The sequence below is a fragment of the Phodopus roborovskii genome, unplaced genomic scaffold (genome assembly GCF_943737965.1).
Source record: "Phodopus roborovskii unplaced genomic scaffold, PHOROB, whole genome shotgun sequence".
NCBI classification, from domain to species: domain Eukaryota; kingdom Metazoa; phylum Chordata; class Mammalia; order Rodentia; family Cricetidae; genus Phodopus; species Phodopus roborovskii.
Genome location: NW_026126484.1, coordinates 2,508,173 through 2,529,185, shown reverse-complemented (window position 1 = coordinate 2,529,185; position 21,013 = coordinate 2,508,173). Strand labels below are relative to the sequence as shown.

Genomic DNA, 21,013 nt, shown 5'->3' with positions numbered 1-21,013 from the left:
TAGCAATTGCTCTAGTACCATGCTTGACTGCCTGCTTCCATGCTTCCTGCCATGATGGTTATGTACTAGCCCTCTAAGGCTAGTGCTTAGGCTTAGGCTAAGGAAGCACCCAATTAAATACTTTCTTTTTTATTTTTTCTTATTTTACATATTGATCTTAGCTCCCTCTCCTTCCCATCTTCCCAAGCTCCCAACCCCCACTGCCATCCAATTCCCCACCCACAATATGGTGGTTCATCGGAAAATGGGAATCTACCACAGGACCTGGCAATTCTGCTCTTATGCATATACTAAAATGATCCACATCCATGCAACAAAGACATCTATCTGTTCAACTATGTTCATAGCAGCATTATTTGTAATAGCCAGAATCTGGAAGCAACCTAGATACCCCTCAACTAAAGAATGGATAAAGAAGATGTGGCACATTTACACAATGAAATACTAGTCAGCAGAAAAAAATGGAATCTTGAAATTTGTAGGCAAATGGATGGAATTTGAAAAAAACCATCCTGAGTGAGGTACCCCAATCACAAAAAAAGGAACATAGTATATACTCACTCACATGTGGATTTTTGACATAGACTAAAGGATGACCAGCTTATAATTCAAACCTCCAGAGAAGCTAGGATACATGGAGGACCCTAAGAGAGACATATAATGTCCCCCACAGGAGGGGAAAGGGACAAGATCCCCTAAATACTTTTCTTTTATGAGTTGAGTTGGTCATAGTGTCTCTCCACAGCAATAGAAAAGTAACTAAGACAAGATGGTAACCTAAATATTTAACCAATTCTAATATAAATATTTATAAATAGCAGGCTATTATTTTACTTGTCTATTTGGGAAGAAATATGTTGACTGAATAGCTAAAATTATTTCTCAATCTCCTTCTCACTAGCCTGCTTCTCTCTGTTGAAGACCAGAAAATAAATCATTTTCCATTTCTTCCTCATGAACAATATAGAAATGAACCCATATGCGGGGTTTGACATGTAAAAAGAACATGTTGAGATGGTTCTGAAACATGTACCTAGGAAAATCTCCCTGTTCTTCATTGGTTTTCTGCTTCAGATAGCTGTGGACAGGATGCTTGGTTCTATAGACACCAATGAATAAACCAAAAATACAAATCTTAACTCAGAGCCCAGTCAGTATTATGCCTGGATGATATTTTTTTCCAACCATAATCAAAGAGTATCAAATTAAGGAAGACATATACAAGGATAACCAACCACCACTCCAGGTAAGCGTGGTTTCATTAGCCAAAACAGCATAATGGGTTGTCACTTAACTGTCAATCATATTAGCCTAAAATTATCAAAAATTGAGACTAGACTCAAACCAAGAACCAGTAGATTACGGTGTCTGAGAAATAGTTTCAATTTGTTTTTCCCCCTTTGTCATCATCCCAGCAACTTCAAGTAGCACTAAGGTCCCTGAGCCATGACAATATGCTATTTTCTTAGCCTCTGTTAAAGAAAACCAATTCTGGTTTAACCAATACCATTTCATAAACTCTTCTGATTTTTCTGGCATTGACTACAGTGTATTTGCTTTCTTGAGAAAAATGGGAAGAATGTTGTCCAGTAATGGAGGTTGGGTGCTCAAATGCAATCCAAACCAAGGCATCTGACATGGACTATAAATCATGTTAAACATTGGAGAGAAAGAAAAAGAGAAGTGACGAGAGAGAGAGAGAGAGAGAGAGAGAGAGAGAGAGAGAGAGACAGAGAGAGAGAGACAGACAGACAGACAGACAGACAGACAGACAGCTGGAGTTGAATTTAAATTTGGAGCAAGTCTGACTCAGAGTAGAGGCAAGGTGCACATGGGAGGAGGAAGGCATGGGAAAGTTGAGAAACTTTCAAACACAATAAACAATCTGTTGAAGAGATGTCATTACACAGGAACAAAGAATCAAGGACAATCTAAGGGTAATGAGATCCCATCAAGGTTTTGGGTTTTGTGAGTGTATCACTAAATTATGTTTATTAACCTGTTGGAGTATATCCCTATTGTAACCAGAAAACTTCACTCTTGGGGGGGGGGGGAGAAGGCAATGTTGGAAGAGAATAGGGGGCATCTGCAGGTGGACAATCCTTGAGAAGAAGAGATGGCATACACAGAATAGAAAATGGCTAGGCATCTGATGAGTCATATTCAGCAAAGAGCCAAGGATGATGCTTTTTCATTTATAGAGTAATAAGGCACGTGTAAATGGAAACACCTTCAGCTTTCTGTCACTAACACTCTTCTAATCTGCAGGTCCTGAGAATCTCTCTCTTGCTGCAGAGGAAATAAGGTCTGAAGCTAATCTTCACACCTCTTCTACAGAAATCATTTCTGCCTGGCTCTATTCACGGCCAGTCCTTCAGCTAATTAATCACATGGCACAATGCAAATACAAAAGACTCAAAAGTCTAACCCTAAAATGGATGATATTACGGGGAAAAACAGCTCTAGTCTCACAGCATTAAACTTCTCAGAATATTCCTACTACCTAAGGAAGTATTATTGACCAAATACCAAGGGTGATCAAAAATTGAGACTAGACTCAAACCAAGAACCAGTAGATTACGGTGTCTGAGAAATAGTTTCAATTTGTTTTTCTCCCTTTTAACATCTGTATATTCAACCAAATGTAACTTGTAAAACAGTTAGGAATGCCTGTAAGGCTGTTAAATGTATATTGAGCACATACACATTTTTATTGCTTTTCCCTAAACAAACTATAAGAACTATTTACATTTACATTTCTTTACATATTGCAAGGCTTATAGAGACAATCTGATGTACACTGTGGCAAGATGTACACCACTTATATATGGGGTTGAGTGTCCTAGGATTTTGCATTCAGAACAACTCTGCAGCCAACCTCTGAAGACATTAAGAGAGGAGTGACCTCAGGAAATAACATGTAACCACTGTCTGAAAATAAATAAATAAGTAAATAAATAAATAAATGAGGTAGAATTCTGAAGGATGAATTATGTGGTATGAAGATCATATTTCTTTAAAAAGATGCTCAAAATATATTTATGTAATTAAGGATATATATATATATATATATACATATATATATATATACAGAGGAAAATGTTTAATTTCATTTTTAAAAGAGTTTAAATATTCCAATTAAATTGCCAATAGTTATAAAGATAACTTGTAAATGCACAAGGCCCCAGTTTCACTCACCAACACTACAAATAATAACAATTGTAATATTAATATATAACATATCTTGACAGAGATGCTAAATACTTTTGAGAAGTGAAAAGTAAATTAACAATAAACTTCAAAAATAAGCCAATATGAGGGTACATATAACAGTCTTTATAAATGGTCAGTTATACACAGGAATCTTTCAAGTCTAGGAATAGATTATAAATACAGCAAATGATACTTAAAGATACTAATTATAGCATTAATTCAAAATTTAAAATATGAAACAATGTAAGAGCATATAAGAATATGAGGGGCTAGAGATAAGGCTGGATTAATAAAGTGCTTGTCTTGCAAGCATGAGAACCCCCTGTGTTTGATCCCAAGAGCTCATAGAAAAAAAAAATACAGGCATGACTGTGATCCCCATACTGAGGAAGCAGAAACAGGTGAATCCCAGGGTTCACTGGCAAGACTGCCCAGAATACTCCCAAAATTCCAGACTGGTGAGGGAAACTGTCTCACAAACAAAAGTAGATGATGTCTGAGGAATGACAGCTGATAGCTCAGGTTGTTCTCTGTATAACACACACACACATGCACACTCACACGTACACGCGCGCACACACACGCACCACAGAGGACCCACAGAAACAGGCATGCAGTTAGTCACACATGCATATACTCATACCAAAGAACAGGAAGTACTTAGACTTTTATAATGCAATATAAATATTTTGTTTTAAAAAAATAAAGACATAAACCACCATGTTGTGATGTTAAACTGAAAAGAAATATATAAATATATCTGACTGTCTTTCTCTTTTTCTCTCTCCCTGTGTGTCTGTGTATATGTGTGTATAAATCCCAAAAGAAAGTTTACCAAACTGCTAGTGAAATTTTATGAAAACTATGATTCCTTCTAAATTTGTTTTTTCCAAATGTTATTAAATGGTTAATATTGTTTACATAAGGTCATTTTTAAATGACATTTCTCAAACACAGGCTTTGAAGACTTTTAATATGGAAAATGTTGGTGAAACAGATTGGGAGTATGAAGAAGCAGGACCCTTGGAGGATAAGATCAGGGTAGTACATGTTAGGACAGTGTTCAATGCACACACAAACATTCCTTGTGCTAGCTCTTAGAGGTGCTTGAAAATTACACACATATTTGTTGCATGCATTACTGAAGTGCCATGTGATGTTTCACTTTCTTCTAGTGTTATGAGATACACAATACAAGGCTGCTGTTTGATATTCCCCATTATGCAGGCTCTCACTTGGACTTCTCATTACCAACTACAACTTCATGGAGTGTTCACTTAGCCACCCTTCCCACTATTTCTCCCAGAGTCCAGTAGTCACTATTCTCTCAGTTTCTGAAAGGTCAGCCATTTAATATTCCACATACAAATGAACACCTTCAGCCCTTGCCCTTCCATGCTTTGTTTGTTTTACTTAGTGATCTCTACCTTCATCCACACTCTTGAAATGACACACGTTTGTTCTTTGAATGGAAAGAACTATTCCAAGGTGAGTGTGCACATGTGCATGTGTGTATGTGTATGTGTGTGTGTGTGGTACTTTTTATCCATCAATTGCTTTATGTTTCCCCTTCTTGGCTCTTTGTGGACAGTGCTATAATAACACAAGCGTGTGCTTGTTTCTTTGACATACTAATTTCATTTCTCCTGCATTTATACCCAGAAGTAGAATTTTTGATTATAAGGCAGTTCTTTCAGTTTTTTTAATTTAAAAATGCAATGTTTACTTTTAATTATGTTTTTGTGTGTGTCTATATACCAGTTTGTACATGTGAGTGCAGATGGCATAAAAGGCCCAGGGTGTAGGATCCCCCAGGATTTGGAGTTATAAATAGCTGGGAATTGCTTGATGTTTGTTCTGGGAAGTGAATCTGGGTCTTCTGCACAAGGCCATCTGTCCAGCCCTTATTTTAAAACTGTAACCCTTCCCAGGACACTTACATTAGATCACATTTCCAACAAGAGAGCCAAGGTCTCCCCCACTTCCTCAATGTCAGTTGTAACTTTTTTAAGTAGGATAAATATATATATATATATATATATATATATATATATATATATATATATCCCACCTTTTATTTCAAATGAGTTTGCAGAAATTCTAGATATTAAACTCACTTGTACTAATTTTACCTATAACACACCCAGAATGCATATAGTAACCCCCTGAGGACACTAAATATGAAATAATTGTAAATGGTTTTGGGTAGGAATCACTAAGATAGTGTGCTCCATGCTGAGGCGTAGTTGGGCATGGCAAAAGAGACTCCATGCTTTTTGTAACTATTTTGTTTGGGGTTTGGTGGATATTTTGGGATGATTGAGTATTGTGATTTGTTGTGGTTGTTTAGAGAGAAAGCTAAAGAAAATGAAGCTAGATAAGGAGGGAGGTAGGGAGGATCTGGGAAAGGTTTGGGAAGAGGAAAATATGTGATCAAAATATAAGTATGAAAAAAATAGGCCAATAAAAATAAAAACCTCAAAGAAAATGAAATACTTTTGGTGAGTTTTCCTGGAATTATTTTGTTATCTGTCTTTCAGATGAAATCTAGAAATTGAGCATCAAAAGTCAAGACAAAAACAAAACCAAAGAGCACTGGAGACAATACTGACTTCCTGCCAGGAACAAAATGAGGTCTTGGGAGGCTTTGGGAGTAGACAATACTTTCCTCACCAGGTCTGGCAAATGAAAAGGCAAAGTCTCATGACATTTCAGTGGAGTGTTCAATACGCATTCACGTGATACATCTGGGAACAAATGAAAAAGCCTTTACAAGGGACATGCTCACTCTTAGCATTATTCCATCTCAAGTAAGAAAATATAAACTGTTAGTCGTTTTATTATTGTTTTATATGTAATATGTACACCAATCACTACCTAAGAAAAATTTCCAAGAGGATTGTATGCATGTGAGAAACAGAAAGTGAAGAGGAAAATTGAGAGGGAGTGATGCCAAATAGACTGCAGTATCATTTGCCCTCCTCTGCTACAAAAAATGTCATAATATTAGTTGGAGCCTCTCAATTATATTTTATAAAGATACATCATATTGTTGTCTTGGTTTGAGCACTTTTATGCAAATTTGAAAAAAATCTTTAGCTTTTATACTATTAAAAAAAGTTGAGTTATGACAGTGATAAGTGACAATTTCACAGCACCTAGAATCCACCTGGGAGATGGGACTTTGGGCATGCTTGTATGGAATTATCCAAATTAAATTAATTGATACAGGAAGAACCATCTTCTTTGAGGACAGAACTCTATATAAACAGGAAATCATGGACTCTATAAATGGGGAAAGGAAAACAAGTAGAAGCTTGCACTCATCACTCTCTTTTCTTGACTATGGAGGTGATGGGACCAAATGTTTCAAGCTCCTTCTGCTGCAAATTCCTCTCTGTGATAGACTGTATCTTCAGCAGTGATCTTAAAGAAACCTTTTCCTAGTCACATTCTCTTGGCCAGTGTTTTTATCACAGCAACAATCAAAACTAACACAACATGTTCTCAATTGTCTAGATTCCCAGTTAATTGAAAGATAAATATTGAATATCATGAGTACACAACACAAGCACTCAAAATTCCCATAACTTAAAACATATTCAATAGCATATTTGTTTAGGAAATAATTTGTAATGTAGCTAAGAAATAGTATATAGTGTTTATCAATGTCAATCTGGTTAGGTTATCGATGGGTAAATATTGACAATACTTGAAAAATAAAACTACAATAGTGGAGAAAATTTAGAAAAAATAATGTGAGGTTACCCACAACTATTTTCACGTACATCAAAGAATCATGTGCAGACGGTCTTGAAATGCATTTTTTTTTACTGGAATTTACCAATGGCTTATTGAAGGCTGATGTTGTAGAGGGACTCTGTCTAATTTATCTCTGTTGGTAGCCTAACAGAGAATTTTCTCATCATTCTGATTTAAAGGTAGGAAGATGGTTCTGAGATGTTTTCATATGACAAGCCGATAATAATCGACAAAAATTGTGATTCATATTACACAATATTTGTTACTACCAGATAAAGACAATATAATATTAAAACAAGCTATAAACAGAGATTTTAAAATATTCACTCTTGAGCAAAGAATGGCCATTTAACTGGTATTGTGAGGGAGCCACTGGAACTCTGGTTCTGAATCAGTACTTCTCCTGGGGTGGTTCCTTTGTGTTCTCTAAAGAGGTTCACTCTTACACCATTCCTTCCTCTTACCACTCCAGTGCATATCACACATATTTGTCCTATTTTGTGTATAAAGTTTTCACTTTACTCAAAGGTTTTGAAAGGAAAATGTAGTTAGTTCACTCTGTAATTTTACCTATAAGCCATTTCATTTCAGAAATATTACTTTCATTTGCACAAAGTTATAGAAGTTTATTCTTCATATTATAATTTCAGTGTCAATCTCCAGAAACAATGTAGGAGTGATACTTCTTTATACACAGATAATAATGACACACACACACACACTATACACTCTAATCTTCCAAATAAAACACAAAACTTGGTTCTAGCATATGCCAGTTTGAATTGTTTATTTTTTACTTTATTAAATCTGGATATAATTTTCTAATGTTATGTAACATTTTTGAAAAAAAAGTATGTATAACTATATGCATAACATTCTGAGTAAGTGAGGAAAAACACAAATAAAACTACACTGGCTACTTGAGTTCTTTTTTTTTCTTAACTATATCACACCCTGTTGTACATTCAAGATTGTTTTGGAAAAATCAGTTTTCTTCAAGACTATTCCTAGCAGAAAGAACTACCAATAGATCCTCTGCTTTGACTATGATGGCTAAATATGACAGGCATTCTCAAAATGATATGTAAATTTCTCTCTTTTGAATTGAAGCAGGACAAGCTTGACTCATATAATTTTATAATAACCTGAGAAGATCTTTGAGTTATTTACTTGACCGAAGTAATATATGGAAGGTATAAAAACAGAAACTTTCATGATATACTATACACAGAAGTCAAGGTGGAGCCAAGTATGGCCTGATACTGAATGAGCCCAGGGCAGCTGTCGGCTTTCTCAGGCCCCCGACCTGGGACATTGTGGGATGATTTGTCCATGTCCTGCCATTAATGTATGGTCACATGGATACCAAAATGTAAAGGGGGTTGTTAATTGGTTTAAATAATAAAAACCAGGAGTTAGACATAGAGGAAAATGCTGAGAGATCAGAGGGAAGAAAGAGCAAGACAAAGCCAAGCTGTATCTTACCTCCTTAGCATCTCAATAGACCAGAGAGCAAGTTCCTGTTTCTTCCTGCTTATATCCTCTCTCTGCCCAATCATCTTACTTCCTGTGTGCCCAGCCATCTCACTTTCTGTCTGTGCCCAGCCATCTCAATTCACTGAATCTGCGAAAAACCCATCTGAAGACTAAAATTGAGGTAAAGAATGACAAGGGAAGATGACCAAAGTGAGTGTCTCATGTACACACCTACCACCCTCTCCCAAACACACACACACCATTAGAGCTTTATACCTAAAGTGTCAGAGAATTTAAAATCGTACAGTTTTGAAGCCAGACAATCTGGCTCTTGACAGGAGAAGTTCTAGTTATCAGCAGGCTACTCTTCTCTCTGTAGACTCTAGAGAAGTCATTATCTTATCACCTAGATTTTTAGAAGAATATGGATCCTTATGCTTGTAAGGATGAGGTCCTCATATTCTTGCTGGCTTCAAACTTGGGGCCATTTCCTTGCTTCTAGGATGTGCTGCATTTCATGGCTGGCAGCCTTCTCTTCCATCCTTCATAACTGGCAATGGTGAGCCATAGACTTCTTTCTTACTGTCTGTCTGGCACAGTCCTGCTCTCTTCTCCATCTTTAAGGATTCATGAGACTGATCAAGCCATCTGGAAAAAACAGGGTGGTTGAATCTCAAAGTTTTTCACCTCATCACACCTGCAGAGTCTTTCTGATCATGTGAGGTAACATACCCACAGTTTGCGTGGATCATAGCATGAACATCTTTAGGTAACTTTAGTTCTACCTGCCAAAGTCAATCTTAGTGGCTGTAGTTGGTGATAGAGAGGGGATTGCCACACATGGCCAGAGGGTAGAGTGACAGGCCAGGACTTGGCTGGACTTACACTCTCTATTTAGAAGAGTATCAAATATTAAACTTGACTCCTTCCTTTGGCCTATCCATCCTTTCATCATTCCAAAAAATGCTCTTGCCCTACTTGGTTTGGGTTGCTATCCCAGAATTTCATAGTTCTACAAAGAATAGCATCTATTTTTAATAGTTGTAGACATTTTCTGAAGTAATGATTTCCTCAGGGTTTGGATGGCTGGATCCTGCCCTTTGTAATTGATTTAGAATTTAAATACACCTCTAAGAAGCATCATAATAGTCTTTTCCTCTCCCTCACATTGCACACTTGGTGTGATACTGCTATCTTTATAACAGTGCTCAACAGTGGTTGAGGAGATATATATATATATCTCCTCAAGGAAGAAAAGCACAGGAGAAAGTTAACTTGCTATCCATACTAATGTAATCTGCAGTTCTTCACTACTTGTTATTGATGCTACTTGTTATTCGCACTACTTGTTATCCACAGTGCTTGTTATTTGCAGTAATGTTTTGTGCAGTACTTGTCATGACACAGTACTCGTTATCTGGACTATTGTTATCTACTTTGCTTGTTATTTGCAGCGAATGCTCGCTATCCACATTGCTTGTTATCCACAGTACTTGTTAGCCACAGTGAATGCTTGTTATCTGCATAGTGGTGATATCTTTCTTGCACAAGTAAAGCCTGTCTGAGAGTCAGAGAATGGAGCTTGCCACTAGCTAACCATAGAGGTGTGGAGATCTGTACAGACAGACAGGAAGTGACTTAGCTCGGCAGAAACAAGATATAAGCAGAGACAAACAGGAAATTGCTCTCTTCTCTGCATAGACGCTTATAAGGTAAGGTGTGCTGTGGATTTCTCCTCTCTGATCTCTCAGTATTTCCCTCTATATCTGACTCTGGCCTTTTATTATCTAGATTAATTAAGAACTCCTTTTACATTGCATTGCTTGTTATCCACAGTGTTTGTTATCTTCATTGCTTGTTATCCACAATGAGTTTTAATATCTGCATTGCTTGTTATCAACATTGCTTGTTTTCCCACAGTGAGTACTTGTTATCTGCATTGTTTGTTATCTTCATTGAGTGCTGTTATCAGTAGTACTTGTTATCTGCATTATTTGTTATTTGCATTGCATATGATTTATTAGAGTCGCTTACAGGCTGTGGTTCAGCTAGTGAAAAAAAAACAACTTGCTGTCTACAACCCAAAAGTCTAAAAATCCACTTCAGGAAGCTAGATGTCTCATCTGATCTTCAGTAAACTGAAATTTCTCGCAGCTTGAGTTGCTATGAAAATTATCAGAGATTCGGTGGATTTAACAGCAAAAATGTATTTTCTCATAGTTCTAGAAGTTCTCACAGAAGTGAAAGATCAAGATGCCAGGAAGTTAGGTTCCCACTGAGGTCTTTCTTTCCAGCTTAGGGACATGTACACTTTTACTGCAGATGTGCATGCTCTTACTTGGTCTGTTTTGGTTGTGTGCGGGTGGAGAAGAGCAACTTGCCATGTCCTATTATATCACAATAATATTTTCTGGAGAGTCCTGGCATCAATCCCTGTGTAAACTCACCTTTATGATCTCACTTAACTCGAACAGCTTTTTTAAAGGCTCTGTCACCACATACACTTATACTTTTTAGGTGAGAAGAATAAATTAGTTTCTTACAATATGCTAAGAGAAGAGGGAAAAATCTTTTAATACTCAATTAATGTTAAAGAACACACAAAGAGAGACATAAAAGGGAAAGAAGTCAAGAAAAATTGCAAATAATAAAAACCAATAACAACTATGATATACATTCATCAGTCTTATGTATAATTACTTTATAATAATGTAAATTATGGTAACATGCAATTCAAATTGGACTATTTAAAATATTTTTCTATAAAATTCATTAACAAAACATCTGAGAAAATATTTATAAGCCATATATATGAAAAGGACTTAGGATCAAAATATACAAAAAAATCAGAAAGTTTAATAGTAAGAAAACATACTAGTATACAAGTCAATGATTTCATCAAATGATTAAATTAGAGCATTTTTTTATTATTTGAAATATTTATCATCTATTATGGTCAGGCTCATTTGATATCCACTCTGGAAGCTAATATTAAAAGATCTAAAGAGATACACCATAAAGAAAGATATAGGCATCACTAGTATGTATGCCAAAAAAAAAAAAAAATGCCGAGCTACATACACTTTATGGGGGACTCTCAAATAAGAACAGCAATAAGGTACCATTGTGTATCTACTAGTTCAGACAAAACTGACAGTACAAAGGTTGATAAAGATGCAGGCTAAGAAGAACTCTCTAATTCATTAATAATAGAATAAAAAATAGTATAGCTACAATGAAATGCACTCTGGCAGTTTCTTACACAGTTGAAATACAACTTTCCACATGGTCCAGGAATCATTGTCCCAGCTATTTATCTAGTTAAACTGAAAGCTTATGTCAACTCAGGAACCTCTGCATGTATGTCTGTGGCAGTTCATTCTTGAAAGTGAAAGAACCTGGACAAAATGTCCTTTAATAAATCACTCTTACTGTACTCTTACAACTGAATGTTATTCAGCAATACTTATTAAGCAATGAGCAACGAAACTTCAAAGATCTGAAGAATACTAGTCAACCCTGGTAAGTGGAAGAAGTCAATCTGAAAGGGGTGTGTGCTGTGAAGTTTCAATGACATCATTCTGGAAAGACAAACTGAAAAGGCAGAAAAGAGCTCAGCTCTGGTAGGGTGTGCACAAGAAAGGGAAGCACAGGGACATTCAGGCCTGAGACTCCATGCTGTTCTAATCTGCCATAGGGTAAATGACACCATGTGGTTTTCTCCACACCTAGATTGTTCAAAACCAAGAGTGCATGCACACTATGAACTTGAGTTTAGGTAGAGTAATTGTATTACAGCATTAATTACAATATATTATAATAATACAAGATAGTTTAAACAAGAAAAGCAGGGCAGGAGTATAACTCTGCACATGGGAGCTATGAGATACTTGTTTGACAAAAAAAGCATAAAGTCTATTCATTTAAAATGCAACATGTTCGTGATAAAAATTCCAAAAGGACAAAATACAAAACAAAAAAAAAATCACAAGAAACAAAAAAGAGTAAAACCTCCCAAACAGAAAATTCCAGGCCCAAGCAACTTCTCTAACAAATCCAAGGAACTATTTAGGAAACATTTGAAATGAATAACATTCTGCCTCTTCCAGAAAACATGGCAGAAAAGACTTTCTTTTCCCTCATTATGTAAGTTTCACATTATTTTGACACACAAACCAAATTATCATAAAAGAAACCACAAATATTTCCCACATATACAGACACAAAAGTTCTTCAGAACACACAAGAAGCAAGCGCATATGCAAGGCTGGCTCAGTCTTCAAAAAGTAAAGCAATCCACCATATTATCAAGTATAGAAAAATACATGGCTGCAGTAGACAAATAATAAATTGTTTGCAACATGACAGCATTCATTTACAATAAGTCATACTATCTACTCAATCCCTAGCCATGAAAAACAAAATAAAAATAAGAGCATTGGCAAAAAAAAAAATTCACCTTAAGCCACTTAATATGTGGAAATTTCCATAATCAATAGCTAATAGTGCACTGAATGTTACAAAATCTGAGCCTTTTGCTTTAAAATATGGTGTCTCACTACTCTTGTTCAACATTAGTTCCTAATCAGCATCTTACAGATACTTCAGCCTGTTCAAAGACAAAAAGCAGAAGAAACCAAGGCACAGGGATGGAAAGGGAGAACTTGTATACCCCCAAGGCAGATGACAAAATGGAATTCTCAATGATTTTCAGTCCTGTTCAGGGCCTTTGACAATGTTTAGAGACATCCATGCTGTTACAATTTAGCTTGGAAGGGAACTCCTGACATCTAGAGGCCAAAAGTGATGGTAAACATTTGACAATGTAGCATGTGATGAGCTATGCACCCACTCCTCAAAAAAATTACCTGGCCAAAGTATAAATAGAGCTAGAGTTACAATACAGTATTTTATGATGCTATCCCTGTATTGTGCCAAAGCTCCTATACAAATGGTGTTTCCAGACACCAGGCATACAAAACAAAAAATTATGAAAGAATGAATGAATGAATGAATGAATGAATGAATGGTATTATCTAGAACCTCTGGACTCATGTTGGGGTATTTGATTTGCTTCGTAACTACAGAATGGGATTTAAAATGTTCAGCACTTAGGGATTGGTCACTAGCTCAGTTTGAAGTGCTTTGCTACAAGAACAAGAGCTTGTGAGCCACCCCCAGTACTGAAAAACAAGCAAGCAAAATAGAAACTAACACTCGAAGTACCAGGCACTCTATGTATGCTTTGTCATCTTAATCTACTGATTTTTACAAATGAAATAGACCTGATACAACATCTTACTTAGGGCACACCATGGATAAGCCTCTGCCAGAGCTCTGTGCTGAGGCAGTGCAAACACAAGGTAGTTGTCCAGGCTCCTTGTGTCCTTTTATGTGTCCTGACAATAGTGAGACAGACTCTAGCCAGTCACAGGCTAGAAAGTGCTTTATAAGTTCTGCTAAAGTTGTTTTGCCCATCATTATTGAGAAAGTGATACCTCAACCTTCAAATCCTACCCGCCAACTTCTTACTTTGTGCTTCACTTCCTACCTTTTCTTTCCTCATAGACTTCTGGCCTCAGTAATGCCAAGGTTCTTTGTATATTCATGCTTTTCATGGTTTTGAAATCAGGGAATAACATGTCAATGAACACAGAAACCCTAGACACATTATCCTCAACATCACAAAACTCAGATATATGTTGTCGTTCCAAATATTCTTGCAAACTGTTGAGATACAAAATATAACCTAAGGTTATTGTAATTTAAGGTACAAACTTGTATGAAAACTTATATGTTAATGAATTAGAGCTTAATAACACAATATGAAACTTCTTTCTGCCCACATAGTATCACTCTGAAAGTAACTCCCACTGTTGCTGGTGCCCTTCAGCATCCACTGAATTCCCCTTTGTGTTGTTCTAACCTGCTTAAAATCTTAAATGACATCAAAAAACTTGTTCAAGGGTAGAGTACTTGGGTAGGTTCTAGGTCCAGTAATACAATAGCAAAACAAATTCTAGAATTACTGCTACCAGAGAAATATGAAGTGATCAGAAACCATAGGGAAAACTTACAGTTTATAAAGAAAGGAGGAAACATCCTCTAATTCCCCAACAGACAATGCAATATCATTGGGACACAGAGCTGCAAAGCCTTTTATTCACCAAACTCATTCTGGCATGTCTTTGCAAAATTGTTGTATCAAACTATGGCTTTTAGTCTTTAGCAGAATAAGGGTCATGGACAGCAACACATAACACCAACATTCTGATAATTGCATGCTCATTTTGAAATATTTGGAAATTTATTGCCAAAGTATACATTTATTTTGTCACCATCAATTTTATACCAGTAACTGACTTAAGTAAGACAGGGAGCCTAGAAGATGGAAGAAAATGTAGGAATATGGGCAGGGTTGACTGAGACAGTGGATGCTTTTAATATACCTTCTAGGCCTGAGACAATGAGGCCAGATGGTGTGCCAGGCTTAGAGAGCTCAGCAGGAAAAACTACTCCTTTTCTAATTTTCCTGTCATAAACATTCAGGGAAGTTGCCCATTTTCTGAACACATAATATTCTAGGTTGGCTGAAAAGAAAACTTGTGGTATCTACATTAAAAATGTTTGAGACCGGGATGGGTGGGGAGGGTGGTCAGGATGCATGTGAGGGGGGAGAGAGGGTAGAGAGAGGGAGCAAGGGAGGGAGAGAGAGGGAACTGGGATCAACATGTAAAATAAAAAGATAAAAAAAATAAAATGTTTGAGACCTTTGGGAATTATGCTCCATCACCAAGTGACACATTAGGAGTGATAAAGTTCTGGCCTTAGCTACCTGTCCCGTTTCTTCTTTGTCACCACAGGTGCAAACTTAATGTGAGTCTCTTCCTGATGCTCAGATGATTCCTCCTCTTCTGCTTCATCCTGAGGTTGAGTTTCTTCCTGGATAACCTCTTGTTCGTGGCCTTGAGATATAATGAGCACACAGCTTATGCCGCTTGTGACAAATGATACAAACTCTTCAAAGTCGGGCTACAAAAAAAGAGAAATGTTTCCCTTGGGATCCCAACACAGGGGCATTAAAATGGGTGTCACTGTGAAAAAAAAAAAAGAATAACAGTGACATCTTCCCTTTCATGGTTATTAGTAATGCTATGTTACCCTTATAAATCTTCTGTTTGCAGGAACATTTTTTACACAATAAACATTTGCAGCCAATAGAAAATAATTTTATTCTTTTTTTTAAAGATAGTGCAAACAACTACTTCCAAACACCAGAATGTGGGCAATCTCCTGAAGGGCTAGTTAAAATGCCTTCAGCTTCTTATATACTTTTGGATTTGAGGTCTTTAACTGGATCATGGTTCAGGGGCCCAAAACTAGAATAAAATGAATTATCTCCCAGCAGCTATCATTGCTAATAGCACCATAGCTAAGGGTGGGACTTCATGCACACCTCCGCTCTCCATGCTGGGATTTTGCTTGGTTTCTGATTGAACTGATCTTATGCATGGTGTCACTAAAAAACATGATGGCGTTTTTATTTTGTTTTGTCCTTTTAATGAGGTCACTATGTTGTGTGAGTTGGGAAGAGGAGGCAAATCTAGAAGGAGTTGGGAGAAAGGAGGGAAAATGAATAAATATATTGTACAGAGAACTAACAGACACACACACACACACACAGAGAGAGAGAGAGAGAGAGAGAGAGAGAGAGAGAGAGAGAGAGAGTGTGGTGGGGAGAACTTTTGGTGCTCTATCCCAGAGTTTCTAAGTCAATAACTCTCACATTTGGATCCAAAATGTTCCCCAATGGCCACGTGATTGCTACTGAAAGCAAATTAAACTCTTAAATGGAAGGCTGTGCAATCACTGGGTATATTCTTGAAGCAGTAACTAGGAGTCTGATATCTCCTTTCAATTACTCTTTGTTTCAAGACTTCATGAAGTGAGCAGCTTTAGTTTACCATGATCTCCTGAACATGATGTTCTGCCTCACCACAGACACCAAAGTTGTGGCTCCAGGACACCATGGAATAAAATGTCTGAAGTCATGAGGCAAAGTGAAGTTTTCTTCCTTTTTAGTTGACTTTTTTCAGGTATATTCATCACACTGAAAGCAATCTCACTGACATAATAGCTTCTGAATGACATTCCTAAGATATTTTTCCTTTATTTTTTATATATGGAAAAGGAGAGCAAGAGAGATTTCTGGAATTGCACAGTTATTCAAGTGCTGACCAGCAGAGTTTTCTCTTTGAGTAACACAATGGGCACTTCCTAACAATAGTCCTGTATATGGCTACTGAGTAGTAGTCATATGGATAGTATAAATAAGACTCCAATTTCTAAATGTTATTTAGTTTGAATAAATTTAAATCCAAATAGTCACATGCATTTACTGCCCATAACATAGGCAGAATGTTTTTTTAAAATATAGGTTTCCCTTTCAAAGTCTTAACCATTCCCCTTTAAAATTGTTTGAAATACTGCCTTTACCTCATTCTTTCAGGAAGAAGACAACTTGCTGGGGTATAGCCTTAGAGAAAGGACAGAGACAAAGAGTAGGTTACAGCATCCCTGTGTATCAGATGGAAAGGAAAACTTTCAGCCAAGTCCGGAAGTTGATGGGAAAGAATTGGCTATTCCTTCCAGAGAACATAGCAGAAAGAAGTCTTCAAAAACAAACCATTCAGTTTTGCTTGGTTGCTATTGTTTACACTGGAGATAATCCCAGAGCCACCATCTTTGCCATCACCAGGGTGTGGACATCACCAAGTCATCAAAAGTTTATTCAGTTGGTTAGATTTGTTAATTTTCTAATATATAATAAAAATCTATATTTATAGCAACCACTGTAATTGTGTGTGTGTGTGTGTGTGTGTGTGTGTGTGTGTGTGTGTGTGTGTAAATAAGTACACAGTGGATTTTTAAAAACCTTCTTACCTGGTCTGCTAAATGACTATAGAATTCCCTCACTAGTTCTTCGGGGAGAAACATGTTGTCCTGTACTTCTATGACAAATCCTTCTTTGATAATCTTCAATTCAGGTAAGGTCAGAAGTAAACATGACAAAGGAACACATGTAAAAGAAAATAGACCTATTTACTTCAGAACTTAGTAACTGCCTAGTTTTAATCTTTTCAGGTAAAGACCCCCCCCCAAAAAAATTCACAGGATCTGAAGTAGCTCAGAAATTCATAAAAAGGTTCCTTTGATACTCACTCCCCAGATATGTTTTTAAAACTTCAATAAAAAATTTCAAAATATTTTTATTACAGTGGACTGACTCAAAATTGGAAATCCTAACATAAAAAGATGGGAAAAGTAGGAACATAATTCCAAGAAAACACACACACACACACACACACACACACACACACACACACACACAACTGTCTGAATTATTCATACAAGTGAAATTTGAAAATGCTTCTCCATGTCAAAATTATTTTAGCTTCTTTTGTTCCTATGTTTCTGTTTTTGAAGGCTAACTCAATTGAAATACTAGATCCTATGATCTCCAGGAAACACACCTCACTGGTAAAGGTGTGTGACTGGGAGTCAAATGATTAGATAACAATCTACCAAGGAAGCAGAAACTGAAGAAAACCTGACATAACAATCCTGGTATCAGATTAGGTATATATAAAGCAAAAATTAGTAAGAATAAATTTCCTAAAGACATTACATATTTAAGAAGGGGATGATTCAGCAAGAATATATGCTATAACAATTATACATGAACCAAATGTTTAGCCATAAATTTTATGGAACAAACACTAGTGAAACTCAAAAGTCAGATTGACCATGATATAGGTGATTTCAGCACCCAAGTCTCAATTTCAGATTCATCATTCAAACTGAAAATCAGCAATGCATCCTCAAAGCAAACAGATATGCATCAACAGACAGATAAACAATATTCCATTTGACAGATATAGAGCAAGATATTCCCAGTAGTTCATAGAAACATATTTAAAGAGACCACATTCTAGGTCATAAATACTTACCAAATATAAGAAAGCAACTCTCTTTATTCTATCAGATCATGGTCCCATCAAACTAGAAACCCATAATAAGGAATAAATGGAAACTACATAAGTTCATTGAGACAAAATAATACACCTTTGAATGTTAAGAAGTCATTGAATCAACAAAACAGGAAATTTGAAAAGATCCTGAAACCAAATAACGATAAAACTATAATGATGTACCAACACCTTTGAGAGATACCTAAGACAGGTATAGAAGGGAACTTTACAGCTATTAATGTTTACATCACAAGTATCTTGGGAAGGAGGAAAAAAAATATCTGAGAATTCTCAAGAAAATAACTTACAGTTAGACCCCAAGCAGAATCTAAGTGATAGTAAGAAACAATAAGGATCAGGATAGATATTATTAAATTGGAGACTAAAACAACATTATATAGAATCAATTAAACAAAGACTCAATTCTCTGATAGAATAAGATGGGACACATCTTTCCAAGATAACTAAAAGAGAAAGAAGACCTAGAAAGAAATATAAAGGGGGAATTTACTACAGATTCCACTGAAATATAGAGAAGCATCAATGAGTTCTTTGAAAATTTATATTTCAAAACAGTGGAAAATCTAGAAGAAATGAAAAATTTCATAGGTGTCACCTACAAACATTCAATCAAGAAAATATAAACAACTTAGATGAATCCATAAGTTAGAAAGATTGAAGTAGTAACACAAAAACCGCTCAACAAATACAAGTTCAGGTCCAGATGATTTCTGCCAAACCTTTAAAGAAGAGCAAATATTAATGCTCCTCCAACTATCCTATAAAACAGAAATTGAAGGAATATTACTAGTAAATTCCCTCTTTAAAGCCAGCATTGCATGGATACCAAAGCAGGAGAGGGACACAACAAAGAAAAAAACCTACAGATCAATTTCCCCAGGGAACACAAACCCAAAAATTCTTAAAGTCTTGCAAACTATATTCAAAAATACATTAAGATCATACAACTTGACCAAATTGATTTCACCTCAGGATGCAAGATTTATTCCACAGACACAAACCAATAAATGTAATGAAGCATATAAATAGAATAAAGGGCAGAAACAGAATGCTCATTTGGACCTGAGTAGAGAAGGCTTTGACAAGTTAAATACCCTTTCATAAGAAAATCCCTGAAGAGACTAGAGATAGGAGGAGCACATCCAAACATAATAAGAGCTGTCTATGGAGAACCTGCAGCCAATACTATGATAGCCACAGAAACAGTGAGAGCATGCCTCTAAACTTTTGAATAACACAAGAGTTTTTACTATCTCTATTCTTATACAATACACTACTTGATATCCATAGCTAGGAATCTTAGATAAAGCTAGAATGTATGAGAAAGAAACAAAAGGAATTCAAATAAGAAGGAAGATACGTCATCCCCATTTGAAAATGGCATGACATTATACTTAAACAATCTTGTTGACTCAATTAGAGAATCAGAGCTAACAAACTCCAGAAAAGCATCAGGGTGGAAAAGACGACAAAAAAAAAAAAAAAAAAAAAAAAAAATCAAAATCACCAGCATTTCTATGCACTGGTAACAAACATGCACTCATCCAAAAACAGAGAAAACCTTATTAAAACAAAAAGAAAATACCTAGGAATAAAACCTAAGCCAACAGGTGAAACACTATCAGTACAAGGAACACTTTAAGATACTAAATTTAAAAAAAACTAGAAAGAAGACATTAGTCACTTTGACTTTTTACAAGAAGTGTTTACTCATCTGAGTTAAAATCATTTTCACATATATGTAAGGAACTCTGAAAATTGTATCTTATATACGTGTGTGTGTGTGTGTGTGTGTGTGTGTGTGTGTGTGTGTGTGTGTGTGTTCTGGGTCTAAAAGAAAGCACTGAATGGCTTCTTAAACTATCATGCATTGAAAAGTGCCATTATTCGTAATATACAAGAAAAAAAAGCAAGCTAATGTGAGTTTATTGCATTGTTGTATCACTAATAGCTAAACAAAAAGAACTTTTATAACAATTCCATTTAATATCTAAAATTCTGAAAGTTTCTGTAGGGTGGTGATAAAGCAGATAATTCAAGGGAGATACACTGGGAGATCTTTGTAAGACAGAATAAGCAAACTCCTATAGAGGGAGCTAGGAACAGCAATACAGTGTGTTCTATTTTATCATAAGCTATTATTTTGCAATTAAGTCAAACAACTTTTGTTATTACTTACTTTTTCCTTAACTTCTATATTTTTTCTCCTGAGTACAGCATCAGGTTTAATAATAGCCATGTTGTAAATTTCCCCTAAGAGAAAAAAAAATTAATTTTCTTGGCTCAGAACCAGGATAATGAAAAATCTGGCAATTAGAAATATGAATTGATAATGTCTGGGTTATTAAGGAGACATGATATGAATATATAGACATGTGTAATTTTGATACAATTCTCATACCGTTGAATTACAAACATTGTAATTCAGTAACTCAGTATTAAAATGAGTGAATCTTCAGTCATGCATTGTGCAAATATAAATCACAAAGCAACAGAGCTACCAAGTAAGA

The 21,013-nt window shown here is 35.9% G+C and overlaps 1 protein-coding gene across 1 annotated transcript in view; it reads right to left on the bottom strand.

The window, feature by feature from the left end:
* Positions 1 to 21,013, bottom strand: part of Nme8 (NME/NM23 family member 8) — a 44,732-nt gene that overhangs the window by 9,609 nt on the left and 14,110 nt on the right. The window contains exons 7-10 of the mRNA XM_051194688.1: positions 20,683 to 20,756; positions 17,395 to 17,487; positions 15,287 to 15,483; positions 14,003 to 14,178 (exon numbers count right to left, since the gene is read on the bottom strand). Coding sequence (XP_051050645.1) covers positions 14,003 to 14,178; positions 15,287 to 15,483; positions 17,395 to 17,487; positions 20,683 to 20,756 — 540 coding nt within the window. The remainder of the gene's footprint in view (positions 1 to 14,002; positions 14,179 to 15,286; positions 15,484 to 17,394; positions 17,488 to 20,682; positions 20,757 to 21,013) is intronic.